This window comes from Sceloporus occidentalis, unplaced genomic scaffold, assembly GCF_023333645.1.
Source record: "Sceloporus occidentalis isolate IW3139 unplaced genomic scaffold, rSceOcc1.0.p SCAF_7, whole genome shotgun sequence".
NCBI lineage: Eukaryota > Metazoa > Chordata > Lepidosauria > Squamata > Phrynosomatidae > Sceloporus > Sceloporus occidentalis.
The window spans coordinates 56800733-56822491 of NW_028316987.1; the positions used below are offsets into that span (position 1 = coordinate 56800733).

The 21759-nt window shown below is 45.5% G+C and overlaps 2 protein-coding genes across 2 annotated transcripts; both read left to right on the top strand.

Annotated features, from left to right (window-relative positions):
- The first annotated feature begins 2078 nt into the window (after positions 1 to 2078).
- On the top strand, positions 2079 to 6239 carry LOC149309778 (homeobox protein Hox-A10-like). Its single transcript, XM_089531341.1, has 2 exons — positions 2079 to 3096; positions 4824 to 6239. The coding sequence occupies exons 1-2, from the start codon at positions 2079 to 2081 to the stop codon at positions 5096 to 5098; spliced, it is 1293 nt and encodes a 430-aa protein (XP_089387467.1). The 3' UTR covers positions 5099 to 6239.
- A 7610-nt stretch (positions 6240 to 13849) lies between these two features.
- LOC149309779 (homeobox protein Hox-A9-like) lies at positions 13850 to 17650 on the top strand. The gene is made up of 2 exons (XM_089531342.1): positions 13850 to 14541; positions 16371 to 17650. The coding sequence occupies exons 1-2, from the start codon at positions 13944 to 13946 to the stop codon at positions 16607 to 16609; spliced, it is 837 nt and encodes a 278-aa protein (XP_089387468.1). The 5' UTR covers positions 13850 to 13943; the 3' UTR covers positions 16610 to 17650.
- Positions 17651 to 21759: the final 4109 nt, after the last annotated feature.

The window sequence follows — 21759 nt, forward strand, 5'->3', positions numbered from 1 at the left end:
GATGGGGGCAAATCCCAGTTTTACCCTCTTCGCCTCCTGTACACCTCAAAAAAAAAAAAAAAGAAAAAGAAAAAGAAAAAGAAAAAGAAAAAGAAAAGGACAGGCTAGGGGTCGTCTTTCCTCCTCAGAAGCAAACAAAGAAACGAGCCCCACCAAGCCACCTGAGGCATGGCAGACTAGTACTTTTGCAACTGCTTGCAGTGTGAGAGGTTGGCATTTGAGCCTCCTTCTTCTTGCATCAGTCTTTTCCTAGGGTAAGGAAGCCAAGGGTCAGCCCTGGCTCAGGAGGGGGCATATGTCTGAAAGGGACCCTCTCCACTCTGTAAGGCTTGGGCAGAAGCGAAGCCGCTGCCTCCTTTCGCCTCCCCGATTTCCTTGGCATTCTTCGAGCCTTTGAGGGCTTTATGGACGAGGACGTGGGTGCCAAAACGGAACCGAGCGGAAGATTTACGGCACAATATTGGATTGTTCAAAAGAATATTCTTACTCGCTTGGGAACAGAGACAGGCGATCATTTAAGTCTTACCAGCTGGGGAGGCTTGGAACAGGAGTTGCTAAACATGGATTAGCAAGACTTTTTTTTTATTTAAAAAAGCTAAACAACATTTATGTTATTACTTTTTTTTAATGAACAATTCCAAAAGGCACCATTATCGTTCCAGATCCAACTCGTCTGATTTCCAGACGACCTTTGCCAAAAATAGGAGGGAAGCGAGAGCCCTTCTTTCTCGTCTCCATTCTGCCATCTCTCTCTCTCTCTCTCTCTCTCTCTCTGTCCATCTAAAGGGTCTCCCTCTCTGTCTGAAAGATACCTACCGTCTCCGCCACAATTGCATTTTGACTGTAGTGTCTAGCAGTTCTTTATCATCTTTTTCGGGTGGTAAGAGATTGCCGGTGATATTGAAGGAATCAATTGAAAATATTTCAAAACAACCTGCCGGGTACACTTTCCAGGCAATAGCGTGGGGAAAGACAGCAATCACGCCCGGTTCAGAGCCTTCTTTTTTCTTCCCTCCTTTTCATTTAATAAGCATTAAGTTAGTATTTTATGTTTGAGACAGATAGGGAAGGCTCACTAAGCGCACAATGGGAGATCGCTTTCTTAGGGATGCTTTTTCTGCGGCACTAGAGGGGCTTATTTCACGACGGTCTTTGGACTAAGAAACGAGGGGTCTCTTCTAAGGCTGAAATCGCAGATATTTACCTGGAAGAAAGAAACCCCTCTTCCCACTTTGGGAATAAAAACATGCATGGGGCTGGCATAGCACGCGAGCCCCAGGCATGAGGATTATCTTCATTACAGTAGTTGACATCTTGAGCAGCCATTGGGTAACTTTATGATGTCCGTAAACCTTGGTTGCTAGTGAGAAGGTCAGGTTTGGTTTAGAACTTCCCAGTGGCCCATGATAACATAATCACCACTCTATCATCATCGTAACATTAAAGTAGCTAGGCAAATAAATATTCCACAGCCTTGCCCCGTAAATACCCGGGGCTTGGCTGCATTATTAATATCATCTCAACCAAGGGCTGTACAATGAGATGCAGTGAAAGGGGTGGTGAGGTTGGGGGGATACGCTGCGGGGGGGGGGACGACGGGGATGGTGAAAGTTTCGCTTACATATCCTTTTATGAGCTAAACACTTCATAACCATCCTGTTCCTTTGCCGTTTTCTATTAACGCATATGCTAATAGAAGCTTGCTAAATTATGGCTGGCATTAAACACACACACACACACACACACACACACACACAGGCAAATGGTTTTCTGTTGTCGTCCCCCCCATCTCCAAACACATATCGGTGTGCACAACATGCCTGAATTGCCCTCCCCTCTTTGCAGGCAGACAAACGCAACAATGTGAGAGAACATTGATTCTACTCATACATCTATATCTATATCTATCTATATCTATATATATACAGGAAATTCAGAAGTGGACCGGGGAACAACTCAGTGCCTACGAAACCAAACTGGGAGGGGTTGTTAGCGAGGGCTGGGTTTCCATTGGCTGCACGCACTCGCCGTGGCGCTGGGGGTATCTCTAATCATATTCAGCATGTTTTGCACAAGAAATGTCAGCCAGAAAGGGCTATCTGCTCTCCTCGCCAAATTATTCCGCGACAATGGCATGCTCCGACAGTCCCGCTGCAAACTCCTTCTTGGTGGACTCCTTGATCAGCTCGGCCTCAAGCAGAGGGGAAGGAGGAGGAAGTGGCGGCGGAGCTGGAGGGGGTGATGGAGGAGGGGGAGGCGGCGGTGGAGTTGGAGGAGGCGGCGGCAGCGGAGTCGGAGGAGGCGGCGGCAGTGGAGGCAACGGAGGCTACTATCCCAACAACGGCGGAGTCTACCTGCCACAGACCTCCGAACTGTCCTATGGATTGCAAAGCTACGGACTTTTCCCCGTACTGGGAAAACGCAATGAAGGTCCTTCTCCAAGCATGGTCCCGGCTTCTCACACTTACATGTCAGGGATGGAAGTCTGGCTAGATGCCCCGAGGTCCTGCCGCCTGGAAGAGCCAGAAAGCCCACAGGCCACCTCCTGCTCCTTCGCTCCCAGCATCAAAGAGGAGAGCTCCTACTGCCTCTATGACTCGGACAAGGGCCCCAAAGAGGCAACGGCCACCGACTTGTCGACCTTCCCAAGGCTAAGCTCAGAGGTCTGCTCCATGAATAACGTGACCTCCGGGGTGCCCGTCCCAGGCTACTTCCGGTTGTCCCAAGCCTATGGCACTGCCAAGAGCAGCACCACCACCACTTCCTCTTCCTCCTCCACCTCCAGCAGCAGCTACAACAGTCACCATCATCACCAACACCAACACCAGCACCACCACCATGGGGTGCAAATGGTTGCCGCTTCCCAGTTCGCCCCACAGCCTCCAGGACGCTTTGAGACTCCCCCAGTTCTGCCTCCAGCGCTGTCAGCCCCGGATCAAGGGCGAAAAGAAGGCGAAGAGCCCTCCCCGCCCAGCACTTTGGCTTGTGTTTCCCAAAGTGGGGAGGAAGAAGGTCAGGCTTCTAGCTCGGCCGCAGAAGAACTCTCCCCGGCTCCTTCAGAGAGCAGCAAGCCCTCCCCTGAGAAAGGAAACTTAGGTGAGCAAAAATCAATGCAGAAAATGCACACTCTTCAAACAGAAAGGGAGGTGCCGTGTATGTGTTTTATGTGTGTATGTATGTATGTATGTATGTATGGAGGGAAGGGGTGCCCCTGTGACCAGCTGAGAGGAGTAATCCACCTCCAGCCTGCAAAGAGGGTGTTTTAAGTTGACCTACTCAGCCACCATTCCTATCTGGGCCTCTGGAGTGTAGTAAAATTGTTGTGGTGGTGGTGGTGGTTGAAGGCCACCCTTCGGAGTCTATAATCCTAAAAGCACTGGCTTTGGGCAAATGCTGAAAGTACAAAGACAGGATTTTTAAAAAGAGGGAGAGAGATAGAAAGGAAAGGAAGATGAGATGAAAGTGATGGAGAAGCTTCTGAAGAGATAACATAGATATTTGTAAAGCGTCCAAAGTAAGCATGAGGCCAGCGCCAATAAATAAACCCATTAACAGGCTAAGTTCTAGTTTACGATCCTGGATGCCTTAAAAAAGGGAGGGAGGGGGGCAGCTGGGTTGAAATTCTCCTTCTCTGGAGTACTATCAAATTGAGGCTGCCGGTTGCACGGAGGACATTCTTCGATGCTTAACGAGGCTACTACTGTAAGGATTCCAACCTAAGGACCAACCAACCGGGTGCAAAGGACACTACAGAGTCCTTGATCCGGAACCATTCATTTCCATGACCCTTTCTTGCTGGAGAACTTTCAGTGGTGCCACCCTTAATTGAAAACAAATCAAAACTAGCAGAAAGTTGTGGGGTTTTTATGTAGTTCTGGGGATTAAGTGAAATGTTGCCTGTGTACATACTATATATTGGTGGTTCAAAAAGAATGGCGCAGAAGTAAAATTGTTTTAGTTTGATTTTGCACTATTCTTTTTGAACCACCCTGTACATACATGAGAATATAAGCACATCACACAGGGATTTTTCCCTGTCCTTACATTGTGTCTAAACACGCTCCTTATCTCTACCCATCTATCTGTTCAATGTATGTACATGTATTTTTAGACACTCAGTGTATGTATGCATTTTAAGACATGCATCTCTGTGTTATTCTGTGCCTGTGTGTTTGTGTGTGTGTCTACCACCACATAATTAAATACCAGAACTGCTTAAATGGGGAGAGAAACAGAGACACAGGCCGATTCTATGGACATTTACTTGTCCCATTGTATGAAACGGGTTTGCCTTCCAAGTAGGTCGTGTTTACAGGGTTATAGATTTGGGCAGAAGCAGTCACAGAAGGAGGAGAGCAAGTCTAAATTTAGTACTGCATTTTGTTCAAATGAACTACATGGAATTTTGTTGTTGTTGTTGTTGTTTTTAAAGTCAAGTCATGTTGGCTTTTTTACTTGAAACACCCGTTTTGAGAATAAAAGGCCCCATTGGAGCCTTGCGGAGGCACTTGGGGACGCCACTGCCAAAGGCACGGGTGTGTATCGGTGTCAACTGCAACACTAGGTAGCTCTTTCAGACGAGCAGAAGGAAACAAAAGCCTGTAGTAAACTGAGAACCTCTTCCCCTCCCGTGCTTTGTGGAGAGTAGAGCTGAAAAGAGAGCCTGAGAGGAACCTCAAAAGGAGGAGTTCTGGTGTCCAGATAGGACCCTCTGGGGATACCCAGCTCAATAGTAAGCATTGAGCTCAACTGGAGGGTCCGGAGCCCCCTTCTTTTCCCGCTGTCACCTGGTAACGACCCCTTTCTTGCTTTCTTAAAACCAGGCAGCTCCAAAGGAGAGAATGCAGCCAACTGGCTAACGGCAAAAAGTGGCAGGAAGAAGCGATGCCCTTATACCAAGCACCAAACGCTGGAGCTGGAGAAGGAGTTCCTCTTCAATATGTACCTTACTCGTGAGCGTCGCCTAGAGATCAGCCGCTCAGTCCACCTCACAGACAGACAAGTGAAAATCTGGTTTCAGAACCGCAGGATGAAACTCAAGAAAATGAACAGAGAGAACCGGATCCGGGAGCTCACAGCCAACTTCAATTTCTCCTGATGAACCCTACAGGCGCTTCTTTATGGTCTAAGCAACCAGAACCACCACCCCCCCACATCCCACCACCAGAGCCCCAACCCACTCTACTCCACCTCACCTACCCAGGGCAGGGTTTAGCTGCTAGCACCTCCATGGATTTGAACCTTTCCATCACATTCCTAGCCTCTCCATTGCTTGCTGGTAATTGAATTTTTATTTTTTGTTTTTGTTTTGTCGGGATAAAGCCATAACGGTGCGCACACACACACACACACACACACACACACACACACACACACCAAGCCATGCTTCCTCTCCCGCTACCTTCCTTTTACACCCTCGACTCCGGCGCTGAGAAATAGGATTTTTTAGAACCCAAGATGCCTATTGTTCCTCCGCAACACCTTTTAGAAAAGTGAGCCAAACCTAAGTGAAGGCATATTTCACCGCCCTTTTTCTTTCACACTAACGCACACAAAAACATTGGTGTCGGAGGTGTAACGCAGACTGAGTTACGTGTCTTTTCTGCCATTTCGATTTGGCCACAACGCTGCTTAATACGGATCCTTCTGGTTTGGGTTTGGGTTCCTAATGCTTTTCTTGGAGTCCTCTTTTGAGCAAAAATACCCCTTTCCCTCAAAACTGCGCAAAGGACGTCCGGTTCTTACAAGGGGTCAAGACTGTGAGTGTCATTTGTCTGTATGTTGGTGTGTCCCCCGCTCTCCCCGCAAATTAATATCACAATTTTCAATGTTTCCTAAAGGAAGGGAGGTGGCCGTGGTGGATTAAAATATCTTTCTCCTCCCCTTTTTAAAAAATAGGAAAGGTTTTGTGCTCTAAGGAAATACTTAATGCTAGGTTTTTGCTTTGGGTATGTTTGGGTTGCCGCTAGTTATGCTTGTCAAGCACATTTTTAAACAAACAAACAAACAAACAAACAACCCCCCTGTTTTTGGAGGGAAAAATAATAATAGTAACTGTTGCCCAGTACATCCAAAGGGGAAAGTCTGTTATTCTGTGTATATTGCCCATCAGAATGGTTTCCTGATTGTATGAAAGAGAGAGAAAATGATGTATTTCTTTGATACTGTGAAGTTACATGCATTGCAAAGGTCAAGCGTGTGGTGCAAAGAGAAGAAAGAATAATAATAATAATCTATGAATACAGATGTGTATAAATTTCTATTAATATTAATATTAATAATATTATTATTATTAAATTGCCTATACGGCTGGAAGCAAAGCATTCTATGTCATTATCCGAAATGTTAGTTCTCGTTCTTGGGCCTGTTCTTACTTTCCAAATGAATAAATTAAAATGGTTAAAGTCGCTGTGCGTGGTGGAGCTGAAAAGAAAACACAACATAGGTGCTGTTTATATTTCCTTAGAAGAATAAAAGACATGGAATGAAACTCTCTCTCTCTCCCCCACCTCCACCTTCTTCCTTTTTCTTTTTAAACTTCGTTTTGTGACTTGTTTATTCTCAGGTTCCTACTTTTAGATCTCCAAGAACTTTTACAACAGGGGGGATAGTTTGGCCCGAGCCCCCTGCAATTACTTTAGGAATCTATTTAAATATTACCTAGACGGTCGTAATTTGTCTGGGCCGAATAGCAATGGTGCTCTAAGGTTTGTCGGCTTTTGTTCAGTTTTATGACTTTGCTAGTATATCTGGATTGTTGCTGCTTTAGACAAGGAGGTTCAGTTGAATGAGAAGCTGACCGGGCAGAGGAAGCCTGGAGCTATTTCTTTGTATGTAACAGATAACATGTGTTGGGGTGTGTGTTTAATTTTTTTTAAATATAGATATAGATATAGATATATATTTCTAACCTACTGCTTTAGAGGTTGAGGTGGTGAGCTATTCTTCCCCAGCGGCAAAGGGACACCTTGAGGGCTCAAAAGCAATCTGAAAAAGGTGAGCACGTGGGATTTGGATCTGAAGCCAGTTCTCCTGGTCCATTTTTGGATCCCCCCCTCCCTTTCTTTCGCCATGTTTGTTCCTCTTCTACCTGGCTGCAAAGGGGATGTGTTTAAGCAGAAACCTGGTGGCCTTTACGCATGACATCCTTGCATGTTATCAAAGGGGTGTGTGTGTGTGAATCCAGACAAAGGCAAATGCCTTGGGGAGGAGATATGTTGATGGTAAGGGGGGGGGGGGGCAGTGTTGATAATCCAAATGGCCACTATTAGCCTTTTTCTTTTTTTCTTTCTCCCCCCCCCCCCGACCAGAAATAGACTTTGAACCCGAGCATCTTCATAGTCTTTCTGCTTTTGACCCTTCACCACCCAAGGCCTATTTTTCCTCACTCTCTCTTTTTGTTTCATCCTAAATTAAGATCCACCATCACTATTATTATTATTATTATTATTATTATTATTATTATTATTATTCCTGGGCCCGTTTACCCATAGCACGTTTCTACTGAAATCAAGGGAATAAGGGCATTTGAAAACAAAGGGATGGGGTGAGATGGCGACTGCGGCCGGCGAGGGAGAGGGGGAGACCAAGGAGAATGGGGGAGTGTTTGTGTATTTATCTTTTTAATCTCTATTTTTTGGTTTTGGTTGGGTTTTTCCCTCTCCCCACCCCTCCTGGAGGGACCCCTTGGCTTGTGGAAAGCGGCTATGGGGAGTCCTCTTAATGAGGAGCTTGCTTTGAGAACTGGTCGGTGATTTAGGTAGTTTCATGTTGTTGGGGCTGTAGCTCTCTCTCTCTCTACAGCACGAAACTGCCTTCATTACTTCAGTTTATAATCATCAGCCGGGTCTAATCATAAAGCGCGCCAGAGGGTTAATGGTCATAATCCCGCCTCGCAACACTGAAGAAATCGGGGGATGTTGGGGAGAGGGAGAAGAAGGGAGCCCCACAATCGCTCTCTTGGAGGGGCGTCAAGGTCCAGCGCCATTGCTTTTACTTCTGCAGGGGGGGGGTAAGAGAGGGAATTAATCTCCCCCAGTGTTTTCTAATTTGTCTTTAAATTAAAATTACTTATAAAGTGAAGGCGAAGAATCTTAAAGAAAGGAAGGGAAGGGACCTTAAGGAGGTTAGCCGGGATCCGCTGAGGTTGTATTTAGGAAGGGAAGTTAGCCAGGATGTATTGAGGTTGCATGCAGAAAAATAAACCTGCCAGGATCCACTGAGGTTGTATTTAGGAGGAGAAGTCAGCCAGGATCTATTGGGGTTGTATTTAGGAAAAGAAGTTAGCCGGGATCCACTGAGGTTGCATTTAGGAAAGAGGGTTAGCCAGGATCTATTGAAGCTTGATTTTTCCACACAGATTTCCTTCAAGGTCAGGAGCACTTTCCAGGATAGGAATTATCGTCTCCATTTCTTCTTTGAGCGGGCCCTCCGGGCTATTTTATTTTATTATTTCATTTTATTTTATTGTAAAGGTCCCTTGCTCCCCCTCCTCTTCTGTTTTGACTGTGGCTGTGAGGACACCTTCGCCATTTCCATCCCTTGCTCCTCTGGGGGACAGAAAGAGAAGGGATCTGGTAGCCATCTCCAGCTCAGATTACGGCCCGCTGTTTCTTTCTCATTATATTTTATGGAGCTATATTGTCTACTTGGGGAGGGGGAGGGAGAAAAGGGGGGGGAGAATGAGGCTCTCCGGAGCATAAACTCACCCACCCGCCTGGCTCTCTACTTACTTACAAGCGGTGGCATTCGGCATTTCCTTCGTTGTTTCTCCTTTTCCCTCCTCCATCTCAACCGCCCCCCTCCCATTAAAAAAGCCTAAAACGTGGCCTCCTAGGCCTCTGCATCAAGGGATTAAGGATCTAAGGCCCAGATGTTGCAAGAAAGGAGGGAGGGTGGAAATTAGGCGGAAAAGGTCGGGATTTCTCCTCCGCCGCTTGCTCGCTCACTCACTCACTCACTCACTCACTCACTCACTCACTCACTCACAAGGCCTCGGTTACGATCATTATTGGAGGGTGTCCGGGCGCCTGCATTCCAGCGAGGCGGAATAAGCAACAGCGACCTCGCTTGGGCTCCAGCCGGCCTCGCCTCGCCTGGCCTTTCATTTGCAGCCGAAGGAGGAAAGCCTTGTTTGTTGCAGCGGAGACACGCGCGTTGTTTACCGTTCGTGTAAATGAACAAGACCTCTCCGGGGATTAGGGATGGAGGAAACTAAGGATGGAGGGACATATCCGTCCTGGGCGTTTGTGTGAACCTTTCTGGGAATGGAGGAGATAGGGGAGAGGATCAGATTTGCACACACACATACACACACCTCTCCCTAGCCTGTCCTTCTTTGGCAAACTTGTACACTTTGCCACCGATTTTAGTGGTTGAAATGGCCATGAGTATGAGCTGTGTATACCCATATGTATCCATATCCATATGGACCAACCCTAGTGCACCCAGTAACATGCAAGGCGCCTACATTTGTATATGTGGCTGAGACTGTAGGTGTGAATGCGTGTGCGAAGGAATATGCCTTTACACGCCATAAATACATTGATTTTTAAAGTGTTTCTTCTTCATGAATCTTAAATTAATGATAATATATATATAGCCTTGAAATCCCTTCGTAACCGTGTAGAGTACCTGACCTCTGATGGAATATTTATCCAAGTCTTCAGGGGCTATATTTGAACCAGGAAAGAAAAAGAAAAGCCTGTATCTGTACATACATGTGTGTGTTAAGAAAGGAATTAGGCATGCTGCAGGCTATATTTCAGACGGAGGAACTGGCAAAACCACCTCTGAGTATTCCTTGTCTAAGAAAACTTAATGAAATTCCTGGGGTCGCTATAAGTCAGACAGGCGAGATGAAGACAAGTATACACACAAAACGTCTAGGAATTGGTTTACCGGTTAGGCCAGGTTCTGTGAAAAATATATTTTGGAAAATCCTAAGTAAATAATTTAAATATTAAAAAAAATACTGGCCTGTGATAAGTCTAGTAGGGAATTAAAAGACACCATAACGGCAGCACTAACAGATTCAAAACTCTCAAGTGTGGCGCTATATAAAGCGTAAGGCCGGCAACCTTATATATTTACCTAGAGGTAAGGCCCACTGAACTTGGTGGGTCTTATTTCTGAGTAGATGTATATACTATTGAGCCGAATATACTATTGTAGTAGGGAGGAGATGCTTGAAAAGGCTGTGTAAAAGTCACTGTGTGAGTTCTTGTAATTTCTGCAGCCAGAAATCCTTTTACTTATTACTTAGAAGTTGAGTCCCAAATATTTGTATTTATGGGTGAGAGGTTACGTCTGGTGATCCCTGGTTTAGGAATGCATTTACTTGGGGGGGAAATACTTACTTCTGTGAGAACAGAGAGTCAATTGTAGATAACTTAATGCTATTCATCCATTTTCATACTGTGCCAATCCTTGCAAGAAAATTAATGAATGGGTCCCAAAGCCGTTAGAAAAATACAAGTGTTCCTGAAAATAACAATAAAAAATCTGTACAAAATAAAGAAATGGGTGAAACCTTTATTTATCTCTTCCTGCAATTCCGAACCAAAATTTATCCCTTCTAGATATCCTAATTGCCCTTGTTCCGCAGTCAATAATGTTAGAAATAGAGAGAGATGATTGTGGTGTTGTTGTTGCGTAGTAAATCGAGCCTGATTCTTCCACTTTCCATCTCAGGAAAGTGGAAATGTAAAGCCCCTGCCCTTTCCGAAACCCAAAATGCAATAAAGAAAACAGGGAGGAATCCTGCTGTTAAGATTATTTTCTCTCCTTCGAGGAGGAAGGAAGTTCTGTGGACATATTTCACAACAGCTGACTCTCGATTTTAAACAAAAATGACGTAAGACTTCCCGCTTTCCAGGACAGAAACAGACTCACAACGCCATACATATGTGCCTGCGTTTCTGTTTTTGTGGCAGCTATCGCACTATCACTATATAGATACACACCAGACATAATTGTTCCAGTTATCTCACGAAAGCAACTGTAGAGGGGAGATGCTAAGTCCATAGTAGAACCTTTGTTTGCCTTTGAAAATGACTTGTGTGTATGCGGAGCGGGAGAGATTACTAGCAATGCCTACGCGACGTTATTTCTGCTTAGATTTGTGAAATGCTAATTATTATTATTATTCTTTTGTACTCTCTAGCATTAAGGTTTCCAAATGGCAGTTAAATTAAGCCTCTCTCTTTCAAGATGTACCTCTTGGAGAATAAGGGAAAAAAGACCTCTGACTAATGAAAAACATACATTTTGCGTTTGGAATATTAGCACATGAATCTAATTAGCGCCCGGTTTTCCTACTATTTGGAAGCCTCCAGCCTGAGCAACACCATTTCAAAAACACACACAAAAATATATTCGTTATAGAGATCCTTTCCTCTTCCTCGCCCCACTTTCTAGGCTCAGTTTTGCTTTCCAGAAGCAACACCAGCAGAAGAAAGGGGGGGGGGGGGGAGAGGAAAAAATAATAAATAAAACCACAGGAATCCTTCGGAGAAGACAAAGACTTCACAGCCGTCCAGTATTTAGCCATTACTTTAATTCACAACACTGGACTTGATCGGAGGGCCCCTATCACCTTTTGTTGTTGTTGTTGCTCGGTGAGGTTTTTCACTCCCAAGAGGACTGTAACCCTCCGTTCAGTCCCGAGGTTCCCATGTTGAGTCCAGAAGTCCCATTGAACGTGCCAGGCAGTCAATATCTCTTTACACCTTCAAAATCCGGTTGGTCGGGGAAGGCGATCCTAGGACAAAAAAATCCGCAGGGGAGACGAGGGGAGCCTCTCCAATCCGTCCGTCTGGGAATCAGCCTCTTTCTCCTAGAGCTCCAAGCCATGTTTGGGGAGGGGTGTCCAGGAGAAGAAGGGGGAACAGACACACCATCACCCCCACCCACCACTCCCACCCTTAGAAGCACAGCTCCCCAGCCCCGGCATGGCTCTGGTTGCCCCCTTTCCAGACACAAGGGGTGGCTACTCTTCAGGAAGAGAAGCCAGGAGGGCTCATATACCATAGGGCCAGAAAGCCCCTCTGCAATCAACTTGATCGAGGAGGCGGCTGGCTGGGTCTCTTGGATTTTCTCCTCCAAACGTCCAGGCTCTAATCCCTTCTCTGTAGCTGGTCTCTCTCTCCCACCCTCCACGTTTCTCCTTAAAAATACAAATACAAATAAAAAAGATTGGGGGCGGGGGGGAGAAGGCTGTTTAGTAGCTTGGCTACGTGCAGAAAAAAAAGACCCTCCCCCAAAACATACTATTTGGTAATACACACAATTGTATATGCATATGTATATGTATGTCTATCTTCCAAACCTGCAGGTTAAGTGTGTGTGTGTGTATACGTACGTGTGTGTGTGTGTGTGTGTGCAATATTACCAAATAGTATGTTTTGCGGGGGGATGTTTTGTATACATATATACGTGTGTGTGTGTGTGTGTGTGTTTGTGTATCTGTATACATGTGTCTATCTTCCAAACCTGCAGGTTAATTACGCATTTGTTCCAGCATTTATTAAGTCCACAACCCTGGGGTGAGCCTACTACTGGTATTACTGGAAAGAGAGGGTGGAGACAAGGCGTCTGGGAATGTGTGGGTTTGGGGTTTCTAGTAAAGGGCTCCTTTACTAGAAACCCAAAATCCCCATCTGGGCTTGCGATCTCCTCTTTCGACTCCTCGGTCGCGGCGGCGTGTGAAAGGAGAAGGGGCAGATTTCCCCCCCAAACCCTCGAAGGAGGGAGACAGACCTCTCTCTTGGATTTGACTTTTGCCTGCCAGCAGCCCCGCTCAGCTCTGAACTCAACGGCGCAGTATTATTTACAGTGAGCTCCCAAACTAAACACAATAGTATAATTTAACCTTTCCAGGCACTCGTAAATTTTTACTGCTGTGAAACACAGCGATGCAAATGAATATGCTCGTAGTTACTGACTTAATAACAACCCCGTTGGCTCCCGAGACAGTAACTCCTTGTGAAATATTATATATATATATATATATATATATATATATATACACACACACACACACACACACACACACACATACATACAGCACGCCGTCTACGTTATTTTGCTTTTTTATTGCTTCAATTATTGTATAATTTTATGTGAAGGTCTCCGATCGCAAGGAAGAGAATCTGTCTCCCCCCACTCCACCCTTTTTAAAAGGGTGGATCTCCCTTTCTTGGATTCCTCCCCCTTTCCCCCTTTCCCCCTTTTTTGCATAGAACACGGACTTTTAATGGGATGATTAATTATGATATAAAATAGTCCACTCTTTCCAGGGTGATCATGCCAACCCACCCCTCCCTCCTCTCCTCTTCCCCAAACCCCCACCAAACCCTGGTCTTCCCATCTTCTTTGGGTCCCAATTAAAAGAAAAGTTTCCTGGTCTAACGACCCCAATACTCTCTTCCCCCCCCCCCCCACCTGATTCCTTTCTCATAAAAAGCATATGGATATATATATATACATATATATATATATATATATATATATATATATATATAAATGATGACTGGAAAACACTGACCCATTAATAGCCTGCGGACTGATTTATACTTTATTGTTCTGCTGCCTGGCCACGTGACACCCGGCAGCCAATGAGCTGACAGGCAGCCTTCAACTTATTAGGTGACTGTACTTCTTCGCCAGGACCAAGTTGTTACATGAAATCTGCAGTTTCATAATTTCACCGGGGCTTGCCTCTCTCTCTCTCTCTCTCTCTCTCTCTCTCTCTCTCTCTCTCTCTCCCTTTCTCTCTCCCTTTCTCTTTCATTCCTATTTCCTCCCTCCTTCTTTATCCCTCCCCTCCCTCCCCTCCATATCTCTCTTTCTTTCTGTCTCCCCTTTATTTTTTCCTCCCCTTCCTCTCCTCCTTCTCCTCCTCCTCTTCCTCTTCTCCCTCCTTCCTTTCGGGCTGGGCTCCGATGGCGATGACTTCTTCGGGGACGCTCAGCAACTACTACGTGGACACTTTCCTCCTCCACGAGAGCGAGGACCTGGTGGGGCCCTCCCGCTATGGGTCGGCCCCCTTGGGACAGCCGGCCCGGCAGGCCCCCTTGGGCGACCCCCACGCGGAGTTCACCCCCTGCAGCTTCCAGCCCAAGGCCTCGGTCTTCAGCGCCGCCTGGAGCTCCTCCGCCGTCCACCCTCCGAGCGCCAACCCGGTGCCCCCCTCCGCCGCCGCCGCCGTCTACCACCCGCACCCCTACGTCCACCACCAGCCTCCCCTGGCAGCCCCCGACGGCAGGTACATGCGCTCGTGGCTGGAGCCTCTGCCGGGCTCCTTGTCCTTCCCCGGCTTGCCGGCCGCCCGGCCTTACGGCGGCGGCATTAAACCTGAACCGCTCCCGGCGGCCCGGCGGGGTGACTGTACCACCTTTGACCCGCACGCACTCTCCCTGACTGACTATGCTTGTGGTTCTCCTCCAGCTGAAAGGGATAGTAAGCAAGCCAACGACGGGGCCTTCGCGGAAAACAATGGGGAGAGCGAGGCCAACGGAGACAAACCCCAGCTCGACCCGAGTAAGTTGGCGGAGAGGGAAGGGTGGGTGGCTGGATGGCAGAAGGGATTGGGGGAGTTGTGGGGAAGGAAGGGGGAAGGAAAGAAGAGGGGAGAGGAGGAAGGAAGGAAGGAAGGAGGGAGGGAGGGAGGAAGGAAGGAAAAGAAAGAAGAAAGGAAAGAAGGAAGGAAGGAAGGAAGGAAGGAAGGAAGGAAGGAAGGAAGGAAAAAAGGGAGGGAGGGAGGAAAGAGGAAGAAAGGAAGAGAGAGAGGAAGGAAGGAAGGAAAAAGAGGGGCGCCAGGAGGAAGGGGATCTACCCTCCCTCTTTATTCTGCCTTGGCTAGGCTAGGCGTGATCCATTTTGAGCTATGCGGCAATGGCGATCGCTGGTGGGTGGGGGATGTCTCTCCAAGGAGCAGGAAAGTGCCTCCGCTGCAGCGGCTGTGGAGGGTGGGCCGGGCATCTCACAATACCCCCTCCTTCCTTGAGTATTTAGGATGACCAGGGGTCCTCTTTTTCCAGGACAGGTCCTCCATTTCAGGCTTCTGCCCAGGAGGCATTCCCAAAGGTCCTCCATTTCGAGCAGGACTAAGAAGCATGAGTCTACATTTATATGAGTCTTTTAAAAGCTTTTATTTGGCCATGTCCTCAATTTTGAGGTGCCTTGTCCTCCTTTGCAGTTAGTCACCTTGTATTTAGTGGCATGAGCCTTCTCCCTAGGCAGAGGTGGACTGGGCCTGGCAGAATGGTGCCTGATTTTTTTTTTTGGGGGGGGGTTGTGCCTGTCTTTCTCTCAGCTTCAGCTGCTTTGCCCTCCTTGGTGACAGTGTGTCGGGGAGGTGCGTCACGCAGCGACAAGCCTCAGCTATAAAGAGAGCTAGTTAGGGAAGGGGCGAGTGGGAGCTGTTATGGGGAGGGGGGGGAGAGAAAGAGAAGAGGCTGGGAGGGAGATGATGGAGGTCCTAAAGAACCCAAGTTTCTCCGCAGAGAGGGCTGGAGAAACAAACAAAACATTGGAGGTGAATCTGATCCCTTTTGTGACGAAGGGGTTTAAGTTAGGAAAGCCAAGAGCGACACACAACTGTTGGAGGAGTGGCACTTGTGGGGGGGAGGGAGGGAGAAGGAGGGACAGACATTCCTTCCTTAACTTCCCTCTTGGTTGGTTTGATTCCCCCCCCTTAAAAATAGTATTCCACTCTCACTGGCAATGCAGATTAATAAGCAGGCAGGGAAGCAACCAAAGCAGACAAAGAAGGATCTCATCACACAAACACACATTAATGTAAATCAGGTTCCTCAGAAAGCCAGGGGTTTTCTTCAGCTCCCTTGTAACATGTGAAGCGGTGGGTGGGTGGGTGGGAGTGTGTCCTCTTCTCCCCCAAACTGAGACAGTTAGTGACATTGGAGGCTGTCATGGGCTGAAAAGGGGATCAGATCCCATTGGGATCTCTTCCTCTGTCTTTTAAAAACTGGGGTGTGTAAGGTGACAAGTCGAGGGGTTACTCTGGGAAGACAGAAATCACTAAAGACTAACTTCAGATCATCACTATGAAGGAAAAAGAGAGAGAGAGAGAGATGTGGAGGTGACTCATGGGAGGGTGTATTATTGCAAGTAGTTCTGCTTGACCTCCCCATGTGTCCCTATTCTGGTCCATTGTTGTCTGCCATTCCTGTCTGTCCAAATGAAAGGAATGTCGTAAAACACCAATATTAGGGCACCTAGGAAGAGAAGGAGGAGGAGGCGAAATTGTCCCAGGCGGTGTTGCTGTTGTTGTGATGGTGTTTGTGGTTGTGGTGGTGCTTCGTTCCCAGCCTCCCTGAGCTCCAACCTCTGGCCTTCTTCCCTTGCAGACAACCCGGCTGCCAACTGGCTGCACGCGCGCTCTACTCGGAAGAAACGCTGCCCTTACACCAAGCACCAAACCCTGGAGTTGGAGAAGGAGTTCCTGTTCAACATGTATCTCACCAGGGACCGACGGTATGAGGTGGCCCGGCTCTTGAATTTAACCGAGAGACAAGTCAAAATCTGGTTCCAGAACCGGAGGATGAAGATGAAGAAAATCAACAAAGACCGAGCCAAGGAGGACTGACCAGGGCAGCTCCCTCCTGCCTGAAACCAGAGGAAAATATTCCTTTTTTGCCCCCTTCCTCCCTTCCACCCCGATGAGACACAACTTAACTCTTCCATCTTCCTCATGAGACTGTAGTGTCCAGGCCTCGCCTTACACCTCTTTTTTATTTCAAATACTTTCATCTTTTTAAAAGTTTGTTTGGTTTTGGGTGGCTTTTTGTGTTTGTTCCGTCCTTGGCCAAATCAGCTCTTGAATGTACCTCGGCCAGCGTGCAGGGAAATAAATGGCTGGGACCCGGTGCTATTATTGAAGAGGTACCACGAATTTAAATATACCTATAGATAGATATGTGATTCCTAATCATAGGAACGTTTGTAAAGAAAGAAAAGAAAAACAAGGGGGGGGGGAGGCATTAACGCGAATAAGGCTGATGTTGTTGGCTTTGTCTAAATCTACCTGTCCTTCTGGAAAGAAAAGAAAGAAAGAAAGAAAGAAAGAAAGAAAGAAAGAAAAGAAAACTACCTTTTTGTAATGCACAATTCTGTACGGACTGTATAGGTTAGTGGAAGTAGTTAATTTTATTTGCTTTTTGCGCGGCAGCAGAGAGAGAGAGAGATCTGCTTTTAAATACTTGAACACTGTGTTTTATTGTGGTAATTATGTTTTGTGACTCGGTTTTTATTTTGTTGTTTTGTTTTTTGTGCTTGGGTGCTGTATCCGATGTGGTCGTGTAAGCTAGGATTCAATTTGAACTCAGGTTGTTTATTATAAAGGTTGCATAGAGTATAGCTCTGTAGTGTACAAGTCTTCCCTTTTCCCTCCCCGAACTCCATCTTTAGCTAGATAACCTTGGATTGCAGTGAGTGCAGGGACACAACCCACAATTGTGCAGGGACACAATCCCTTCTTCCAATGCTATAAATCCGTATATATATATATATATATATATATATGGATATATTGATATCGATGAGGTACCTTGTTCCCCGATATATGGATATATATGGAATAGGAAAGGGCTTATGGATCCTTTGACCCATTTCCTTTCGAACAAATCATTTAAACCACGCACATTTGATCTATATATATATATATAGTACATTCTTCGTCAGTTGTATATATATAAATAAAATAAAATAAATATAATCTATATATTAAAGAAAGAATCCCTTAATCTTCAGACTAGCTTGAATATTGTTTTGCACCCGGGAACAGGAGCTGTACCTATATGTGGAAAGTAAAAAATAGAAACTAAAAGGAAATAAAGGTAACTACCTATGGTTTACGTTTAATCAAATCCTTTGATTCTTATTGTAATGAAGTTTTAATTTTATTGATAATAAATTATACGCTCTAAAAATAATAAAAATAAAAACAAACAAACCCACCACCCCAACCTTTGGTTATTGTAGATTTGTATCGATTATTAAAATAAAAATGGCAAAAAAAGAAATTTTATCCTTGGAAGTTATGTTTGTGCAGAAGCTACACTGTGTATTTTGCAATAGTTACCTCATGGCCTACTGACCAAATAGTTGTGTCCGAATGATATTTAACTTTTTTTGCTAAATAAAAATATATATTGATTCTTTTATATACATATATATATATATTGTGCTGTTTAAGATTATTAAGTGGAAGTGGTGCCACCAAAACCCGGCCAAGATAAAGGCGTCTCTCTTGGAAAGCAATCACAGATCTAACCTTGATCCCAAACACAGTTACTGGGATCCCCTATTGGTTTTAATGGGAGTTACTTCCATGCAGCTATGCTTTGGAGATAGTTGCCGAGATATGGATTTGAGTGGTACTTTGACCAAGGAAATAGTGAGGCTGGTTTTCTTGACCTGCTATGAAGGCGGTTATCAATCCGTTATAGAACCGGATCCTGAAAAGCCGAACAGTAATAGATGTTCGGGATAACATTATTTATTCCATTATGGATGCAGAGGAGGGCTTTTAAAAACAAACACTAAGGCAAAAATATTGGTGAGTAAAACATGGTAAGCTTCAGACCTGTTTTAAAAACACAACCAAAAATGAATTGGCTTCCGCAGTGATCAAAACTGATGGTATGAAATGTCAGTCCTTAAATTGATATAGAAAGCCTCCCTCATTATGAACAATGCTCAGCTTGCTTTCTCTGGCTCCAGTGTTTTCTAGCCAGCAAAATAAATGCGTTTCATGGTTGTGATTTTGATTTGCTTTTTTGTTTTGTTTTGTTTTTGGAAGGCAGCTAAGTCTGGATGCACATCTGACAACACCAGCCGCCACCACGTTTTGTTTTGTGTTGCTTTTAAAAAGAGCACTTTGATTTTGTTCTTCTTCTTCTTCTTGTGGTTGCTTTGAGTCGGGTTTTCTGGAGTTGTTTTAGGAGGGGGCGGAGTGGCTGGCGATGCTGGGAAATAAACCGGCCTTTTACCCAACAAATCCAGGGAAATACACTCTTTGGGGTGAAAGGGTTGGTGGAAGCTGAGGAAGAACAAAAGGAACCCGGGGGAGTCAGTCCTGCCAGTGAGAGAGGAGTCTGGCCTCCAAGAAAACACCATTTTGAGCAGAGGTGGGTTATTTAGGGGGTGGGTTGGCTCTTTCTGCACAAGTCCCACTTGTCTTTTCCCCCTTCTTATTCTTCTGCAACTTCTGCAGAATGAATGCCCTGGTTTATATTAAAAGCCTGGAGAAAAGAACAGCAACACCCACCACTTTTGCAGGCAGCTAACAAGTCTTGGCTGAAGATGCCGAGCCATAGAGTGCCATAAAAGAAAATGACGGCTGTAACCGTTTATGGGGTGTAAAATGCTGGAGGGTTTTTTTTAAAGACAAGGACTGCGAGGGGCTCCGGCTTTACAAAAGTTGGACTCTCCAGGAGGAAAGGAGTGTTTGTTTGGGGGGCTCTTTTCTGCTTCGTAAAGAAACCTAGCAAGAGGTGTTCAATTAGTAAAAAGAAAAGGAAGGGAGGGAGAAAAAAGAAACCGTATTTTGTCTACTTAAAATTAAAAAAGAAAGAGGAAAGGGGATTTTATTTTTTTGGAGGGGGGGTATAAGGGAGGGCTCTAATTGATGCCTGTCCCAGTGGTTTTGGATGTTGGGACGCCCTCTGTTGTTGTTGCAGACGGTGGGGACTTCAAAGAACCTGGCATTAGAAGCGCCTAATAAACGGCGGGTCTGCAAACTGTCTGGAATGCGGCCCTTAATGAGTTTACAACTGTCCAGCCACAATTAAGATCCTCGACAAAAGCCCCTTTCATTTGTTTTGTCTGGCTGTTTCAGATAAAGCAAGGTCTGCGGAAATAGCTAGCTTTTATGAGCCCCTCTCTTTCCTCTGAAATGTAGGCTGGAGATTTGGGGGGGGGGGGGGAAGACGTTTATCTTTAATGAATTTGCCGCTGGAGCCTTTTCTATAATTGCTACTGCATGGCAAAGAGGAGTATTGGGGAGCCTTTGCAGTGTATGTGCCCCCTTTACCACGTTTGTGAGATTCCTGCGACCGATTTTATGGCTTGCAATGGCCAGAACTCGACAGCAGATGGCACTGTTGGTCCATGAAAACAAAGGCCGTTCCGCCATGAAGCCAAAGGGACAGATTCTAAAATGTCGACTTTCTAGGACTAGTACATGTGGTTTAGAAATGGGTGGTTTGATTTCAACAAAGGAGAAAATCAATGGGTGTGTGTGTGTGTGTGTGTGTGTGTGTGTGTGTGTGTGTGTGTGCTTCGATGTTTCTATTGCATATCTAGTCAGGGTATATTGTAAATAACCCATGTGTAATTTAATTGTCTAATTGACATGCATCACTGTATGTCTATGTAAGCACTTGATTATATTAGAATCATAGAATTGGGTATCATTTGTAATGGGGGTGGGTGGGTAAAAGTACTGAACCCCGATCCTCAGACAGCAATTTCAAGCTTGTGGTTATATGAGCATATATGGTGAGGATAACTAGACAGATAGGTATCCATCTATCCATCTCTCTGCAGTATCTATATCAGATGAATGCATGCTGTACATTGTGCAAAACTTGTTCATCTGCTGCGGTTGTTGTGTGCCTTCAAGTCGCTTTTTATTGATGACAACACTAAGGTAAAACTATCACTGGCTTTAAAAAAAAAGCAGGTTTTGTTCAGAGGTGGTTTGTCTTTCTGAGGCTGAGAGACTGTGACTTGCCTAAAGTCACCTAATGGCTGGCTGGCGATTTCTAACCCTGGTCTCCACAGGCATAGTCCAGTGTTCAAACCCCTGGCTTTCTACAGCACATCTAGTGAGATTATATTGTAAATAACCCATGTGTTATTTAATTGGCTAATTGACATGCATAGCGGTAAGCGCCTAAAAACAAACATTTATATTAGCAGATTTGATGGCTGAGAGGCACAGGTACCTGGCACAAGTGCTGTTGAACACAATGGGATTTACTTCCAAGTTGACTGCACAAGACTACATTGGAAAGGTGCAAAGCTAGGCATGTTTAATATGCGGCGTTTGATGTTGCCTATGCCCCAAGGGTTGTGTGCATAGAATAAAGTACCTTATACCTTACTCATGGGCGATTTTACTGCTGGGGTTCTTAGGACCCTTGGAACCCCGATATTATTTCTGGACAGTTTTAAAACCAATTCAAGTATAGATTTTAAAAAGAATGAAAACAAAACCACAGCACAAGTGCTCCTCCTTATAACAAAACTGGCAAAGATCAGTAAAACTAATGCCTTTGTTAGGAATTGCCTTCCCCCTTCAGAGCCAGTGTCGTGTAGTGGTTTGAATGCTGGACTATTTAATTAATTAATTAATTAATGGTATTTATACCTTGCACTTCAGCCATAAAGGCTCTCAGAGCAGCTTACAATTATTATATTTAATAAGACTATTAAATTGTAAGTCTGTCCTCAGGCTTACAATCTAAAAAAGACAGGATACAAAAGGAGACGGGAATGATGGTGAGGAAGGGGCTCAGGTCCAGTGGTTCTTCTCTCCCTCTGAGGCCTGGACCAAGGCAGATGGGCTGGAAGGAGGGCCAGTCTTCTTTTCCTGGATCCCTGTTTAGTCATGGATGGACACTCACTGGGTGAACATGGACAAGTCACACTCTCTCAGCCTCAGGGGGAGGCAAAGGCAAACCCGCTCTGAACAAAGAAAACCCCATAATAAGATCGATTTAGGGTCACCAT